Raw genomic sequence first — 14,692 nt, 5'->3', positions numbered from 1 at the left:
CAGAATTAGCAGAAGCTGCACTATGAGGAAATGATTTAACTACATATATTGTTTCCCCAGACATTGTTCTGGTCTGATACCAGAGTTCCTTTCATTGTGAATAAACTTGTGGAGGCAAAATGGGTGAAAGGAAAAACAAAAACCTTTACTTTTTAAATTGCCTTTTGTTGAGGAAAAATACCATGATTAGTAATTAACAACTACAAACACTTAAGCTGTGACAGGCACACTTAGACACCATCACAATAATGGTACTTTAATTTTCCTCATTTCACAGAAGGTGGCACTGAGGCCTGGAGGTGTTGGCCCACTTGCCTGGACTCTCATGAATCTGGGAATTGGGAGAACTGGAAAATGAACTTAGCTGCCTACTCCTCACCCTTGTCCTCTGTGCCCTGTGTGTCACCTCTTAAGATAGTTGTTCCATTATTCTGTTCAGCAGTAGTGAATACTGAATGTCTAATTTGAATTTTACTGTTAGGTTAAGATTTATCTTTTTGTCTCTTCTTGACGGTGGAAAGTCATGTAAAAAAGGAGGGGAGGGGGCTGGGGAGATAGCTCAGTTGGTAGAGTGCTTGCCTTGCAAGCACAAGGCCCTGGGTTCAATTCCCAGTACCACCAAAAAAAAAAAAAAAAAAAAAAAAAAAGGAGGGGAGGGTTATAATTACCAGTTTAGAAGTCTTTGGGTCACTTGAATTCAGTGGGCTTTAGGCCTTCCAAATCATTTCTCTTTGAAATCATTGTTTGTTTGGGAAGAGCAGAACTGTTAACTGAGAGTTTAAAAAGTATTGTAACTAGCTTATTTTATATCATAGTGATCACATAATGACACTGAGGAGTTTGAGGAGTTGCAGGTTTTTTTTGTTTTTTTTTTCCTTATTGCATATTAATTTATTTGGTACTGGGGATTGAACCTAGGGGTACTTAACCACTGAGCTACATCCCAAGCCCCCCCCATTTAAAATTTTTTTTATTTTCAGACTTTAAAAAACATATTTTTTTTAAGTTGTAGATGGACACAGTGCCTTTATTTTATTTATTTATTTTCATGTGGTGCTGAGGATCCAACCCAGTGCCTCGCATGTGCTAGGCAAGGGTTTTTACCACTGAGCTGTTTACAACCCCAGCTCCTTGAAAGAGTTTTGCCAAGTTGCTTAGGACCTTGCTAAGTTGCTGAGGCTGGCTTTGAACTTGTGATCCTCCTGCCTCAGCCTCCCAAGTTGCTGGGATTTCAGGTGTGGGCCACTGCACCTGACTATATTTATTTTCTAGAACTCTAGGATTGAGATTATGATGAACACATACAGTACATTTATGCCTGTTTTGTAAGATTAGAAATCTAAATTTGTTATTTTAAACTGTTAAGGAGCTTTATGATAGGTCTTTTGCTCAAATTTGCTTTATGACAATATGCTTTATACCATTTTACTATATTTTCAGAAATATATTACTGTGAGGAGGGGAAGGGGCCATCTATAGATTTTGATATTATGGTTTTGAAATATAATTGGAGCATACAGTGTTTTTGTATTATGTGCCATTTTTCTTAATTTTTGGTATTGGAGGATTTTGGAAGAGAAAGGTTGTACTGAAGATAACACTGGAATTTTTAACAAGCCACAGATATGCTTCATGAGAAAAGTTAATATAAAGTTAGTGTTGCCACACTGATACTTTAATTATAGCCACAGATAAAAATCTAGTAGTTTGCCAGCAACAGTATAATTACTACATTAGAGACTTTGAGATATTAGATAAACACATTTATCCTGGAGAATAAAAAAGGCTTTTAAGTACAAATGTTGTTTTGACTGCCGTATTTTCTAGGACTCAGTGATAAAAACATCATTTCTGCATAAAGATGCCAAGGTAACAAAGTTGGAAAAAAGGAGAAAAGGGGGTAAAATTGAGGGATTTAACAGACTTTATAAGGCTAATAATTTTGACTTGGAGAGGCTCCAAGAAATAGAACATGGTTAGCTGTGGTTTATAAGTAACATTTTGTGATCATTGTTTTGAAGATGTTTCTCATGGATAAGGATCAAGTCAAGTCTCTGGAGTGTCTGTGGCTCTCCTGAGGTAACCAATGTTAGTTATAGCATGAGGATTATAATTTTGAGGACTGGGAAGGTGTGAGGGTTGTATGGAGAGGATGAACGAGGGGTCATCCCCTTTGCACTTGGGGGGAAAAATTCAGGTCTTACATGTTGTGGCTGCCTTTCAGTTTACTGAAGGGAGGACTCAGGAAAACAGCTTTGAAACCAGACAAGATTTGGATGGTTACTGGAGCCAAGACCCAAAGGAGCAGGTTAGCAGAGCAAGGAATTGGAAAATCATGAGGCAGTCTGAACAAAGGCTCAGTCCTTAGGGAGTCTTGAAGACGGTTTTAGTAATGATCATTAAATAATGATCATTTTAATAATTGTAGAGAATATAGCTTGCCTGCCTCCTGAACCACTTCATATCCTGACTGCTATGCCCCATGCCCTCCTGATTGCCCTCCTTCTAGGCTACTCTTAGTTCTTTCTCACCCAAACAAGCCTTTGTTCTTATTTTTCTCTCTCCAGAGAAGACAGACCCTGTAGGTGATTTCACCCAGTTCCATTGGAACAGTGACTCCCAGATGAATTTCTCCTGCCTGAACCTTTCTGTAAGGACACTAGAGTTGTCCACCCAGGTGCCAGCTTAACTTTATTTGAAAGACTTTTAGTTGCACAGATCAAAAATAGTCATTCTTGCCTTTTCCCTTTTTCTCACAGATTTCATGCAGCTTATCAGTAAGTCCTGTTGTCTTTGCCTTCATGATATATCCTGAATCCAATCACTTTTCATCATTTTTACTCTAGCCCAAATCAGTACAACAACTTCCTGTCTGCTTTCTGCCCATGTCTCCATATAGTAGCCAGACATATTTTAGAGGTATAAATTGGATCATGCTGCCCCTCTGCTTAAAATTCTTCATTGGCTTCTTCTTAATTTTAGAGTAAAACTAAAAATCCTCACCTGGGCCACAAGGTCTCACTGGATTTGGCCTCTGAATTGCCAGAGTTCACATCTCTCATCATTTACAGTATGGTTGTATTCATTAGTTTTCTGTTACTGTGACAAAAGTCCAGATAAAATCAACTGAAAGGGAGGAAAGATTTATTTTGGCTCATGGGTTTCAGTCCGTGGTTGCTTTGCCCCATAGCTTTAGGCCTGTGGTAAGGCAGAACATCATGGTGGACAGGTGTGATGGAACAAAGCTGTTCGCCTCATGGCAACCAGGAAGCAGAGGGTGGGGAAAGGGGCTGGGGACAAGATATAGTCCCCAATGGCATGCCCCCAAGACCTACTTCCTTCAAATAAGTTCCACCTCCTATGTTTTTTACCACCTCCCAATAGCCCATTCAGCTATGAATTCATCAGTGAACTAATCCATTGATGAGGTTAGAGCCATCATGATGCAATCACTTCCTCAAAGCCTTGCCTCTGAAAGCTACTGCGTTGGGACCAAGCCTTTGGGAGGACATTCCAGATCCAAACCGTAACAGTGGTCTTGCTATTTGTTAAATTTCAACTAGGTCTCTGCTCAGATGTTACCTCTTCAGAGGTGGCAGCCTGCCTACTCTGATTTCAAGTAACCTCTACCACTTCCACTGGCATTTTTTATTTTCTGACCCTGTTTTATTTTTCTTTCTAACATTATACTATGTCGAATAGTTAATTACCTTCTTCACTAGAACATAAGCTCCATGAAGGGTAGAGATTTGTTTTCACTAGATATCTTCAGGTCTGAGGCATTGTAGACATTCAGGTATTTGTTCAATGACATAATGATTTGAACATTTGCCTTGTACGAGGCCCTGAGCTAAACTTGACATGGATTAGTCATTTATTCTCATAACAATTCTATAAAGTTAGGCACTATTATTATTATATCCATTTTACATATAAGAAAATTGAAACTTACAGAGTAATTATGTGCCCAAGTTATAGATGGACCTAGGATAGCATTTGATATTTAGGGCAGAGTCAAATTAAAGCCTCTGTAGTATTCTATTTCTTCCATTGGCAAAATCCTTGAAAATGTCTTCCAGTAATATTTTTTAGGTCAACTCACCTTTTGATGATCGAATATTAGCTCGTATTGTAAGAAAAAGCTCAGTCATGGATCAAGAGGTAGTGTTTTTTTAATGTAGGAATACTTACTCTTCTCTCACTTGCATCTATGAATGCCATATACTGGGACTCATGGATTTCTCATGCTAGATGCAGTTCTCATGGAACTTAATTATATTATACAAAAGACAAGCAAAAAGTTTCTAAACCCTCTGCAGCAGGTGGTGTGTTCTGTGTACACACCTCCTTCCACAGAGAAGTTAGGAGGCATTATAAACATCCAGGCGAGAGAGTTTCGTGGTTTGGATCAGGGTTGTAGTGATGATGGTGGGGAGAAATGTGGCTTCCTGGAGATACTTGAATATAGAACTGCCAGGTTAGATCAGAGGTGCAGGGTAAGAGAAGACAGTTCAAATGACTTCAGGATCATCAATGAAAAATTGGGTGTTTGGTGTGAGGGGGCAGTGTCCAGGTCTGCAGTCCACTGTGTGTCCAGAGAAACCTAGATCAGAGAGCGCAACCTTAGGTGCAGAAGTTTTAAAGTTTTAAAGGGGGCTCTTGAAAAGTGGCACAAGAAATGAAGTAATACAAACTCTGCAGTGCTTAAAACAGAGTTATGTTCTGACTCTGGTCCTCAAAAATATGACTGGAGTCCATTCTTTGGGCAGATGTTGATTTGCCCTCAACAAAGACAGCATGCTGATGACTCTTGACTCTGGGAGTAGGTGCTTTTACATTGGGGAAAATTTGGCTTACATGTTGAATGCTTTCATTAATTACTATTATCTCAGTTTAATGTGCATGCTTTCAGAGAAACAAATTAGAACCCTACACCCTGTATTTTAGCTCAGTTTTCCTGGCTATGAGAACCACTGTGTTACTACCCAGTCTTTCAGTAATTCAGTTTTCTCTATCAAAGTGGATAAAATCTACTGGTATTTTATGTATATATTGCAGGTATACACTATCTTGGTTCTTTCTGTTCTCCTAAAAATTAGTATAGAATTCAGTCAAATTAAAATAGTAATTGATGGGGCTGGGGAGATAGCTCAGTTGGTAGAGTGCTCACCTCACAAGCACTAAGACCCTGAGTTCAATCCCCAGCACCGCAAAAAAAAAAAAAAAAAAAAAAAAAAAAAAAAAAAAAAAAAAAAAAAAAAAAAAAAAAAGTAATTGATATGGAGGACATTTGTGTGCCTCTTTGGTGTAGGGCAGTATGGAGAATCCCTAAGATGTGGTCCATATACTTGTGGAATTTATTTTATTTTATTTATTTATTTTTTTGTCGTGCTAGGGATTGAACCCAGGGCCTTGTGCTTGCAAGGCAAGCACTCTACCACTTATGGAATTTATGATGTGGTAGGATGTCCAGGTGTTTGATGCCACAGCTAAGAAAGGACCTGAATGATGTGCTTTGGCTCTTTTTATTTTTTAACCAGGAAGAAGTAAAATTGTTTCATGCTGACACTTACTTTATTCATTAATGGTGGACTTTTCTTGCTTTGATTAAAAGACCATGGAATATTATTATCATATCCAGTAAATATAGAGAGAATTTAAAACAAGAAAGCTGTTTTTGTTTTAAAATTAACGTTTGTGCTGACTTGAGAGGCTGAGGCAGGAGGATTGAGAGTTCAAAGCCAGCCTCAGCAAAAGTGAGGAGCTAAATAAAATACAAAGTAGGACTGGGGATGTGACTCAGTGGTTAAGTGCCCCTGAGTTCAATCCCTGGTACAAAAAAACCCCACAGCATTTGTGTAGTATGTTACTTATTTAATTATTATTATCATTATTTTTTGGAGAGGGGAGTATTAGGGATTGAACCAAGGGATACTTTACCACTGAGTTGTATTACCATCCCTTTTTATATTTTATTTTGATATAGGGTCTTGCTAAGTTGCTGAGGCTAGCCTCAAACCTGTGATCATTCCTCAGCCTCTGAATCACTGGGATTTCGGGCGTGTGCCTCCATACCTGGCTTAACTTACTCTGTGAACTCTAGGTAGTACCTTAATTTTAAAGAGGTAATGTGGTAATACCCAGAGTCACACAAAAAATCTAAATATATTTCTTAATAAATTTAGAATATTAAATGATATACTAATATGTAGGTCCTTTATTCCAAATCCAGTATTCTAGTACAGGACAGAGTAATACTGCCCCCACCCCCCCGCCTTCTTTTGGTACTAGGGATTGACTCCAATGGCACTTAACTACTGAACCAAAAATCCCCATCCCTTTTTATATTTTATTTTGAGACAGGGTCTAAGTTAGCTTAGTGCCTCACTTAAGTTGCTGAGGCTGGCTTCAAACCTATGCTCCTTCTGCCTTAGCCTCCTGAGTTGCTCCCCCTCCCTTTTAATGGTCAGAAATTTCCTGTTTCTTTATAGGGTTAGAGGTAGGAAGGTAGACCTCAACCATTATTAATTCAGACAGAAAATTCCTGCTGGGTATAGTGGCATATGCCTGCTACTTTAGAACCAGAGGCAGGAGGATCACAAGTTTCCAACTAGCCTGGGCAACTTTCCAAGACCCTATATAAAAAAAAATATCAAAAGAAAAAATAAAAAGGACTAGGGATGTAACTCAAAGGTAAAAGGTTCATGGGTTCAATCCTCAGTACTAGGAAAAAAAAAAAAAAGAAAATAACAAGAAATATCGTTTGACATATTTAAAAACACTAAGTCATTGTCTATGGAAGTAACAGTGGCCTTTATGGACTTTATAGATGATTTGATTAGTCTAAATGCTGTCATTGACATTTTATCCCTATAAAAATCTTTTACATTTACAAGTCCTATGGTTTAAAAATTTTTTATTAGGAAATACATATTCAAGATAAGATGTTTATGTAATTATGAAGAATAAAATAACTCTGTAGATACTCTGTAGATGTAGACATTACCAGTGCCTTCTGGAGCTTCTGGTAACTTCCCTCCAAAAGAGGTAACAGTGATATTGAATTTTTACATTTGTACTAAAGTGTCTTATATCTCTCATTTGGGAATTGAATTCTTTTAAATATTGTAAGTAAATTTAATCTTGTTTGTTAAATATAAAGAGTCTTTTTTTCTTGCATTTCTGGGGATTTCTTTGCATTTCGGTCCTTGCACATGCCATGAAAGCACTCTACCACTGAGTTACATCCCCAGTCCTATAAAGAGCTTTTTAAAAAAAATTCTATATTTATGTTAAAAGGTGTCCATTGTTGATAGAGGCAGTTCTTTAAGAAGTAAGGATAGAGGCAGTTCTTTAAGAAGTACGTAGATTTTTTTAAAAGAATTTTTTAGATGGACACAATACCTTTATTTATTTTTTTGTGGGGCTGAGGATCGAACTCAGTGCCTCACACCTGCTAGGCAAACAGTCTGCCACTGAGCCATAACCCCAGCCCATAGAGATTGGTTTTGAAGATGTAAGTTAGGAAAATGTAGTGGTGTTAGAATTTTTAAAGACCTGGGAGAAGAGAATGCTCAGAAGGAAGAGAGGATTGCGTGTGCCTTGAATAAGTTCACTCATTGGTGTAGTTTTCTTTTTCTTTCTTAGAAAAAAGACAACTATGGAATAGGATCCAAGAATTGGTCCTTTCTCAGAAGTTGGTAGCTGAAAGGATTTATGAAATATGACTTAAAAGTTTTATAATAGAAAAATTTGCAGAGATCGGAAATATTTCGTTTTTGAGTGGTGAAGGTACTTCAGAGGGAGTGCCCTGTGCATCTCATCAGTGTTTTTTTGTTTTTTGTTTTTTTTTTTGCACAGGGGATTGAACCCAAGACTGTTTAACCACTAAACCACATCTCCAGCCTTTTAAAAATTAAAAAAAAAAAAATTTGAGACAGGGTCTTGCTAAGTTGCTAAGGCTGGCTTTGAACTTGTGATCCTCCTGCCTCAACCTCTTGTGCTGCTGGGATTATAGTCGTGTGCCACTGTACTGCCTTTATCAGACTTCTTATTACCAACTCACTGAAATCCAGAATCTGGATCATGCAGTAGGATGCTAACTTCCATTTTGTTGGTAGAGTTTGTGTGGTGTATAATCCTTGTAATTCCCAATTTTAAACGGATAGGGAGTTTTAAATAATAGTGGTGGTTTAATTTTGAGGTGGTATAATTATGCATATGCATAAAGATGCCTTACTGTCCTTTGCCATGGCAATCACTCACAGGCATAGAGAATAGGCATTTAAATGATGGCATTGGCTAAAAATATGAACTCTGGAGCCTCTCCAAGTTCATATTGTGGATCTACTTCTAGCTAGCTCTGTAGCCTTGGGTATGTTATTTAACCTCTACATCATACAGATGGTTTCACCTATATATACCATGAGAATGAGAAAACATTTGCCTCTTGAGTGGTTGGGAGAATTAAAAAGATAATTAAACAGAAAGTACTTCTGCCTCTGAGTAACTGCTCTTTATATGTTGGCAGTTTTTTAAATCTTGTATATACTACCTTTTGATTAGAAGTATACTTCCCTGCCGGGCCCAGTGGCACATGCCTGCAATCCCAGGAGCTCTGGAGGCTGAGGCAGAAGGATTGCCAGTTCAAACTCAGCCTCAGCAAAAGCGAGGTGCTAAGCAGCTCAGTGAGACCCCCCATCTCTAAATAAAATACAGAATAGGACTGGGGATGTGACTCAGTGGTTGAGTGCCTCTGAGTTCAGTCCCTTGTTAGCACACCCCCCCCACCACCAAAAAAAAAAGTACACTTCCTTGCTTAGATTACCATTTGTGTGTAGGGAGTTGTTCTTTCTAGAACTGTGTTCCCTTGTCACATGATTATGTACAGAGTGGGCCTTATTAATACTCTGTCAGCATTTGAGGTTGGAACATAAGTGTGTGGCTATACCCAGTGGAATCCAGGGAGAGAGAACTGAGCACCATAGCAACTGTTGCTATTTGTGTCCTGGGCAGCAGCTGCCTGAGACAGATTTATTTTTTAATCCTGATCTCACTGATAGTGTTGGATATGGCCCCGTCTTAGAGAAGCAGATTTGTTAAGATGTCCAGTCTTCAGATTTCATGACCACATGTTACAAAGATTCTGTTCCATGTGAAATATGAGGAGCTAGAAGCTTTGTGTGTATGAAAAAGGAAGATATTAAGCTTCACTATTCAGTCAACCCCTGAAGTATAGGATGGATTAAACACAAGAAATCACTTTTAATATGGGCAATGACTTCAAACAGTAATTTAACATTCAATAGATTATGTAGTAGTCTGTGGTTCTACTGTATAAACACATACATGCACATACATGTATATGTAATAACTTACATGTTCATTATTGTCAACTATGGATTTCAGAAATAAGATTATTTCTGCAATGAATGCTTCATTTTCAAATGCTTTTCTGAAGTAGATAGTAAGATCTTTAAAAAGAGTTGGTTACAAATTATGGTTGGATTAATTTAGTACTTTTCTAATTATTTATTTCTGGTTTGTTGACATATTTCAAACGAGGTACCTTAAACTAGTAACATGGTTCCTTTCTCTAAGGAGGATAAACATTCAATCACAGAATTTCTGAGAACCCACTGTATATTAGCCTCTTTTCTGAATATTGGTAACACCCACTATTGTTGGTCTGATTTTTTTCAAGTTCCATATGTAAATTGTGTCTTCAAAATGTTTTGATTTTGACTTTTATGTATGTACAAAGACTTTTATGTTTTGATTGCCCTATTGAGATTCATTGCTGTGAATATACTGATTTAGATGTTTTGAACATATAATGTAATATGTTGAATTAGTGAACTTGTAACTGAGGAACTTAATGGAAACATTTTCATCCTCTAGGTATTATTAACCCAAAGAACCCAAAGGAAGCACCAAAGTCCTTCAGCTTCGACTACTCCTATTGGTCTCACACCTCGGTGAGTGTCCTTTCTCCTCTTTACTTTCCTCTTAGTCTTTTCCCTGCTGGAACTGGTCTAATTCTTGTTTTGTAAGTGTGGTCAAGCATGACTTCATTTTTTGGGGGAGGGGGTGACCTCAGGGGCACTTGATCACTGAGCCACTTCCTCAGACCTATTTTTTTGTATTTATTAGAGACAGGGTCTCACTGAGTTGCTTAGCACCTCGCTAAGTTATTGAGACTGGGTTTGAACTGGCAATCTTCCTGCCTCAGCCTCCCGAGCTGCTGGGATTACAGGCGTGTGCCACTTCTGTGACTTCATTTTTTTTTTTTTTTGGATATAGTGAATATTATCTAAAGAATAAAACATTTTTTCTTAATAAAGTATTTTGTTTAATGGAAAGTTTATGTACAATATCCATAAGCAATTATTCATTATGGAAGCAATCAAATAAATATAGAATGTGAATAAAATGCCATTTATTTTTCCCCCTTAATCTTTACAGCCTGAAGATCCCTGTTTTGCGTCTCAAAATCGTGTGTACAATGACATTGGAAAGGAAATGCTCTTGCATGCCTTTGAGGGATATAATGTCTGTATTTTTGCCTATGGGCAGACTGGTGCTGGGAAATCCTATACAATGATGGGTAAACAAGAAGAAAGCCAGGCTGGCATCATTCCACAGGTAAAAAAAATAAAACAGCAAAAAAACTTAAATTGCTTTAACAGGGTTTTTATTTTGCAAACATTTATTCAGGGACTATGATATGCAAGGTACAAAGGTGAGCAACCTGTTCGTTTCCCTCAAAGAAGTGTACGGTTGAGTGGAAAAGATTGACATGTACCTTTAAAGGTTTGAAAGTTAATGTTTTATAATGATTTGTTCTATCTTCAATGCCTCATTATTTTATCCTTTGAAAAGTGTTATAGCTTCTTAAAGTTGTCTTCAGAGTGTTGGGGACACCCAGTGAATATTGTTGATTTCATCGTTTCAAATTTCATGTATAGGTCACTTTTAAAGAATGTGATTTTTTTATTTTTATTTTTTGGGAGATTGGGTTCACTATGTTTCTCAGGCGTGCAACAGTGTCCCCAGACCACTTTTGTTTCTTGATGACCGTATTCAGAGATATTTTATTAATTTAAAACTATTACTTTAAACTTTGAACAGTCTGAGATTGATTTTTTTTTTTTTTTTTTTAAAGAATAATAATTGTTATTTCTTTTGATCTTCTGTTGTTTGGGAAAGGAGAAGGTATTTAGAAGGAACTTCCTTTTTAAATAACAAAGCTGTAGTTTCCTTTTATTAATCTATTTGGAGCTAGCTTTAAAGTGTTCTTTTGCTAATGGTGTCTAATGCCACCATATCTGTATCTGAGAATAAGATACTTAAGAACTGCTTTTTCTATTGTATTTATGAACAGTACTTTTAAATTCAGCCATATCATTGAAATGTTTAATTATTAATAAAGATTAGGAATTTTTCAGAAAAAAATGGAACCTACTAGCAAACACTTTTTTCTATTAAAATAAGTTTGTATTAAGACTTGTGGGGCTGGGGATATTGCTCAGTAGGTAGAGTGCTTGCCTTGTAAGCACAAGGCCCTGGGTTCGATCCCCAGCACCCAAAAAAAAAAAAAAAAAAGACTTGTATTTAGGAATTGTCCTTCTTTGTAGTCCCAGCCCTCAAAAAGCTTATTTTTAAAACAATAAACTTATTATTTCAAAACTACTTTTGTAGTGTATTTCACATTCCATTTAGACTTCTGAAGAATCATGAACATATATTTCATTTTTCAAAGTGCATATTGCTTTAATGTATGATTGTCATTGGATAAATGATTACCTTAAAGTAGAATAAATGAAAATTCAGTAGGATGTTTGTTATTTTTATTAAGATAATCAACATATTTTAAAGAAGAAATATGAGGGATAGGATGAAGTTTATAATTTTCTAAATCTAGAAACATTTAATGTTTCCTGTCAAGAGATGTCACTTTGCAATAGAGTAGCATCTCATATAAGGGTGGGAGTCTTGATGCAGTAGTAAAGGGAAAGTTTTATGGAGGAAGAATTATTCTTAAAAATGCCTTATTTGTCTCTTCCAAATAGTATAAATTCTTTATGTGTGTCTATAAATTTATAATTATATAGTCACTGATAATGTGACATTGATAGGGCATCAGTAATGTATCAGTGCAAATATTGTCATTGTAGGTTCATTGTTACAGTAATATTGACAGTATAGTCACAGTTCTCAAGCAAAGTATACATAATCAGATTCACACACATTTAGTATGCTGATGATACAAGTTCTGTATGAAGCTGGCTTTCCCCTCCTCCCCCAAATGTGACTTTTTTCCTCAGGAAACAACAGTAAGGCTCTGTTGTTCAGGGGAGAATAAAGATTATATGAGAAGAGTGTATTCAAAGTTTTAAAAAATTTCATTTGAAATATTAATCCTAACTTGAGGTTTATGATATATATTTGGAGAGAGAAAGAGAAAGGGGATCTTGCTAATTCATCTAGCATTTGTGAATAACTGTACTTCTCTGGTTTGGACAATTCATTTTTTCTTTCATTCTGCTTCCTTAGTTGTGTGAAGAACTCTTTGAGAAGATCAATGACAATTGCAATGAAGAGATGTCTTATTCTGTAGAGGTGAGTATAGCTGTGGTTGAAACCAGGGGCCTCAGTATTTCTGTTCCTTCAACGTTAAATTTATTTGTTCGTTCGTTCATTCATTCATTCATTCATTCACTCACTCACTCACTCACTCACTCACTGGTACTGAGTATTAATAAACTCAGGAGCACTTTACCACTGAGCTACATCCCTAGCCCTTTTTTATTTTACTTTATGAGATAGGCTTTCTCTAGGTTACCCAGCCTGGCCTGTAACTTGTGTTCCTCCAGTCTCAGCCTCTCAACTAGCTGGGATTACAATTGTGACAACCACATCAGTCATATTATTATCTGATTTGTGTATGTGTTTTCTGAAGCTGCTGTTACACACACATACTCTCTCTCTCTCTCTCTCTCTCTCTCTCTCTCTCTCTCTCTTTTGGTATTCATTTTCATAGTAATTGAAAGTGTTTTATTAAAGTGAGCCTGTTAGGAGAAATTAAGCTGCCTTTTAAGTAAACTATTTAATAACATCAATTTAGTATGTGCTGTGATTTTCTTTTTCTCTTTGTGGTCTGAGGATTCAGTTCATGGCCCCACACATGCTAGGCAAGTGCTCTACAGCCAAGCCACATACATCCTTTCCTGTGTTGTGATTTTTCTGTAGGACTTAATTCCTTATTATTTCACTTAGTTGCTTTGGATTTTTCTTTAACCTATAAGGTATTGCATGAATTTCTACATTTTAAAGAATTATGCCTTGTGACTGTCATACACAAAAAGGGGAATGTGCTTTAGGAATACTTTGTGTTGAAATGATTTTCACAGTAGTGTGGCTCATCCCGTAATCATTCTTTTTTGAACCATGTGATAGAATGTTGAAGGTTATAGGTAAAAAAAGAAAGTGCCATTTCCTTTCATATTAGATTTCACCGACTTATTTTGAAGTATGGCATAGATCCTTGGTGGATACTATGGTTCCTTCCCACATTTCCTAACCTCCTTTCCCACTTCTCTATTCTCTTCTTCAGCTGTATTGGTGTTTTGCTTTTTCTAGAACACACCAGGAACTGACCTTCCTCAGGGTCTTTATATTTACTCTTCCTTCTGCTGGAAAGCTTCTTCCTCTGGGTTTCTCCCCACCGCCCCTTTTTAATAACTTAAAAAAATATATATTTTACAGTACAGCGACCAAAACCAGGGCCTCACACATGGTAGGCAAGCTCTCTGCCACTGAGCCATGCCCTCTTCCCTTCCCCTAGATGTTTTTTTGACTAAGTTTTCCTCTTCCTTCCTTGTTCAAGTCTTACCCTCTTGGCAAGACTTACCTGACCACTGTGTTTAGTCCTGTAACTCTACTCCAGCAGTCCTTATCCTGCTGGTCCTGTTCTGTTTTTCTTTTCCTGTACTATTCATCATGTTCTAACATACTTCATAAATTTCCTACTTTTTGCATTTGTGGTTCATCAGTCACCATTGCTAGAATTATAAAGGTCACTAGGGCAGCATCTGTGTTATTTATTGGTGTCTATCAGGAACCTAGAATTATGACTGGAAGATGGTCGTGTGCGGTGAATTGAATTTGCCAAATGGGGTCTATAATGGTTGGTTCATAAGTAAAAGACATAGTAATGACTTTGGATGGATTCACATAGTAGAGAATAAGCAATGATGTACACTAACCTTTGCTTAAATTATTTGGATTCACTTAGTCTCACATTTGACTGAAAAAGGAGCAGTTTTTTGATAGATACATGTTATCTTCTGGGGGTTCAGGATTGTGTGAATTTAAGTAGGCAAGCATGATTAAAAAGTCATTTCTAGGATGAACTGTTGTCAAACAATATTTGTTGTCCTGTTGTTTTACTCTCATAATAGATCAGTTACTTTTAAGATTCTTAATTTTTGACTGACTTTTAAAAATCAATATAAAAATACAGATCAGAGACTGAATAAAGGAAAAAGGCAGTAGAAATGGAGGTAAGGTTCCACTTCAGATACGTGGGAAATGTGTCTAGAAATTTATAAAGTTGAAAATGCAGGAGTTTATATTGTATTTCTGACTAGCCCAGTGACACAGAAGGATCTCATTCCCAGAAGCAACATGA

The 14,692-nt window shown here is 36.8% G+C and overlaps 1 protein-coding gene across 11 annotated transcripts in view; it reads left to right on the top strand.

Moving 5' to 3' along the window:
• Kif1b (kinesin family member 1B) overlaps positions 1–14,692 on the top strand; it is a 148,996-nt gene that overhangs the window by 31,549 nt on the left and 102,755 nt on the right. For all 11 annotated transcript variants that reach the window (XM_047541980.1, XM_047541955.1, XM_047541924.1 and 8 more), the window contains exons 3-5: positions 9,901–9,977; positions 10,465–10,644; positions 12,556–12,621. In XM_047541980.1, coding sequence (XP_047397936.1) covers positions 9,901–9,977; positions 10,465–10,644; positions 12,556–12,621 — 323 coding nt within the window. The remainder of the gene's footprint in view (positions 1–9,900; positions 9,978–10,464; positions 10,645–12,555; positions 12,622–14,692) is intronic.

Source organism: Sciurus carolinensis, chromosome 1 (genome assembly GCF_902686445.1).
Source record: "Sciurus carolinensis chromosome 1, mSciCar1.2, whole genome shotgun sequence".
Classification (NCBI taxonomy): Eukaryota; Metazoa; Chordata; class Mammalia; order Rodentia; family Sciuridae; genus Sciurus; species Sciurus carolinensis.
The sequence above is the reverse complement of the archived record's forward strand: the minus strand, read 5'-3'. Positions and strand labels throughout refer to the sequence as shown.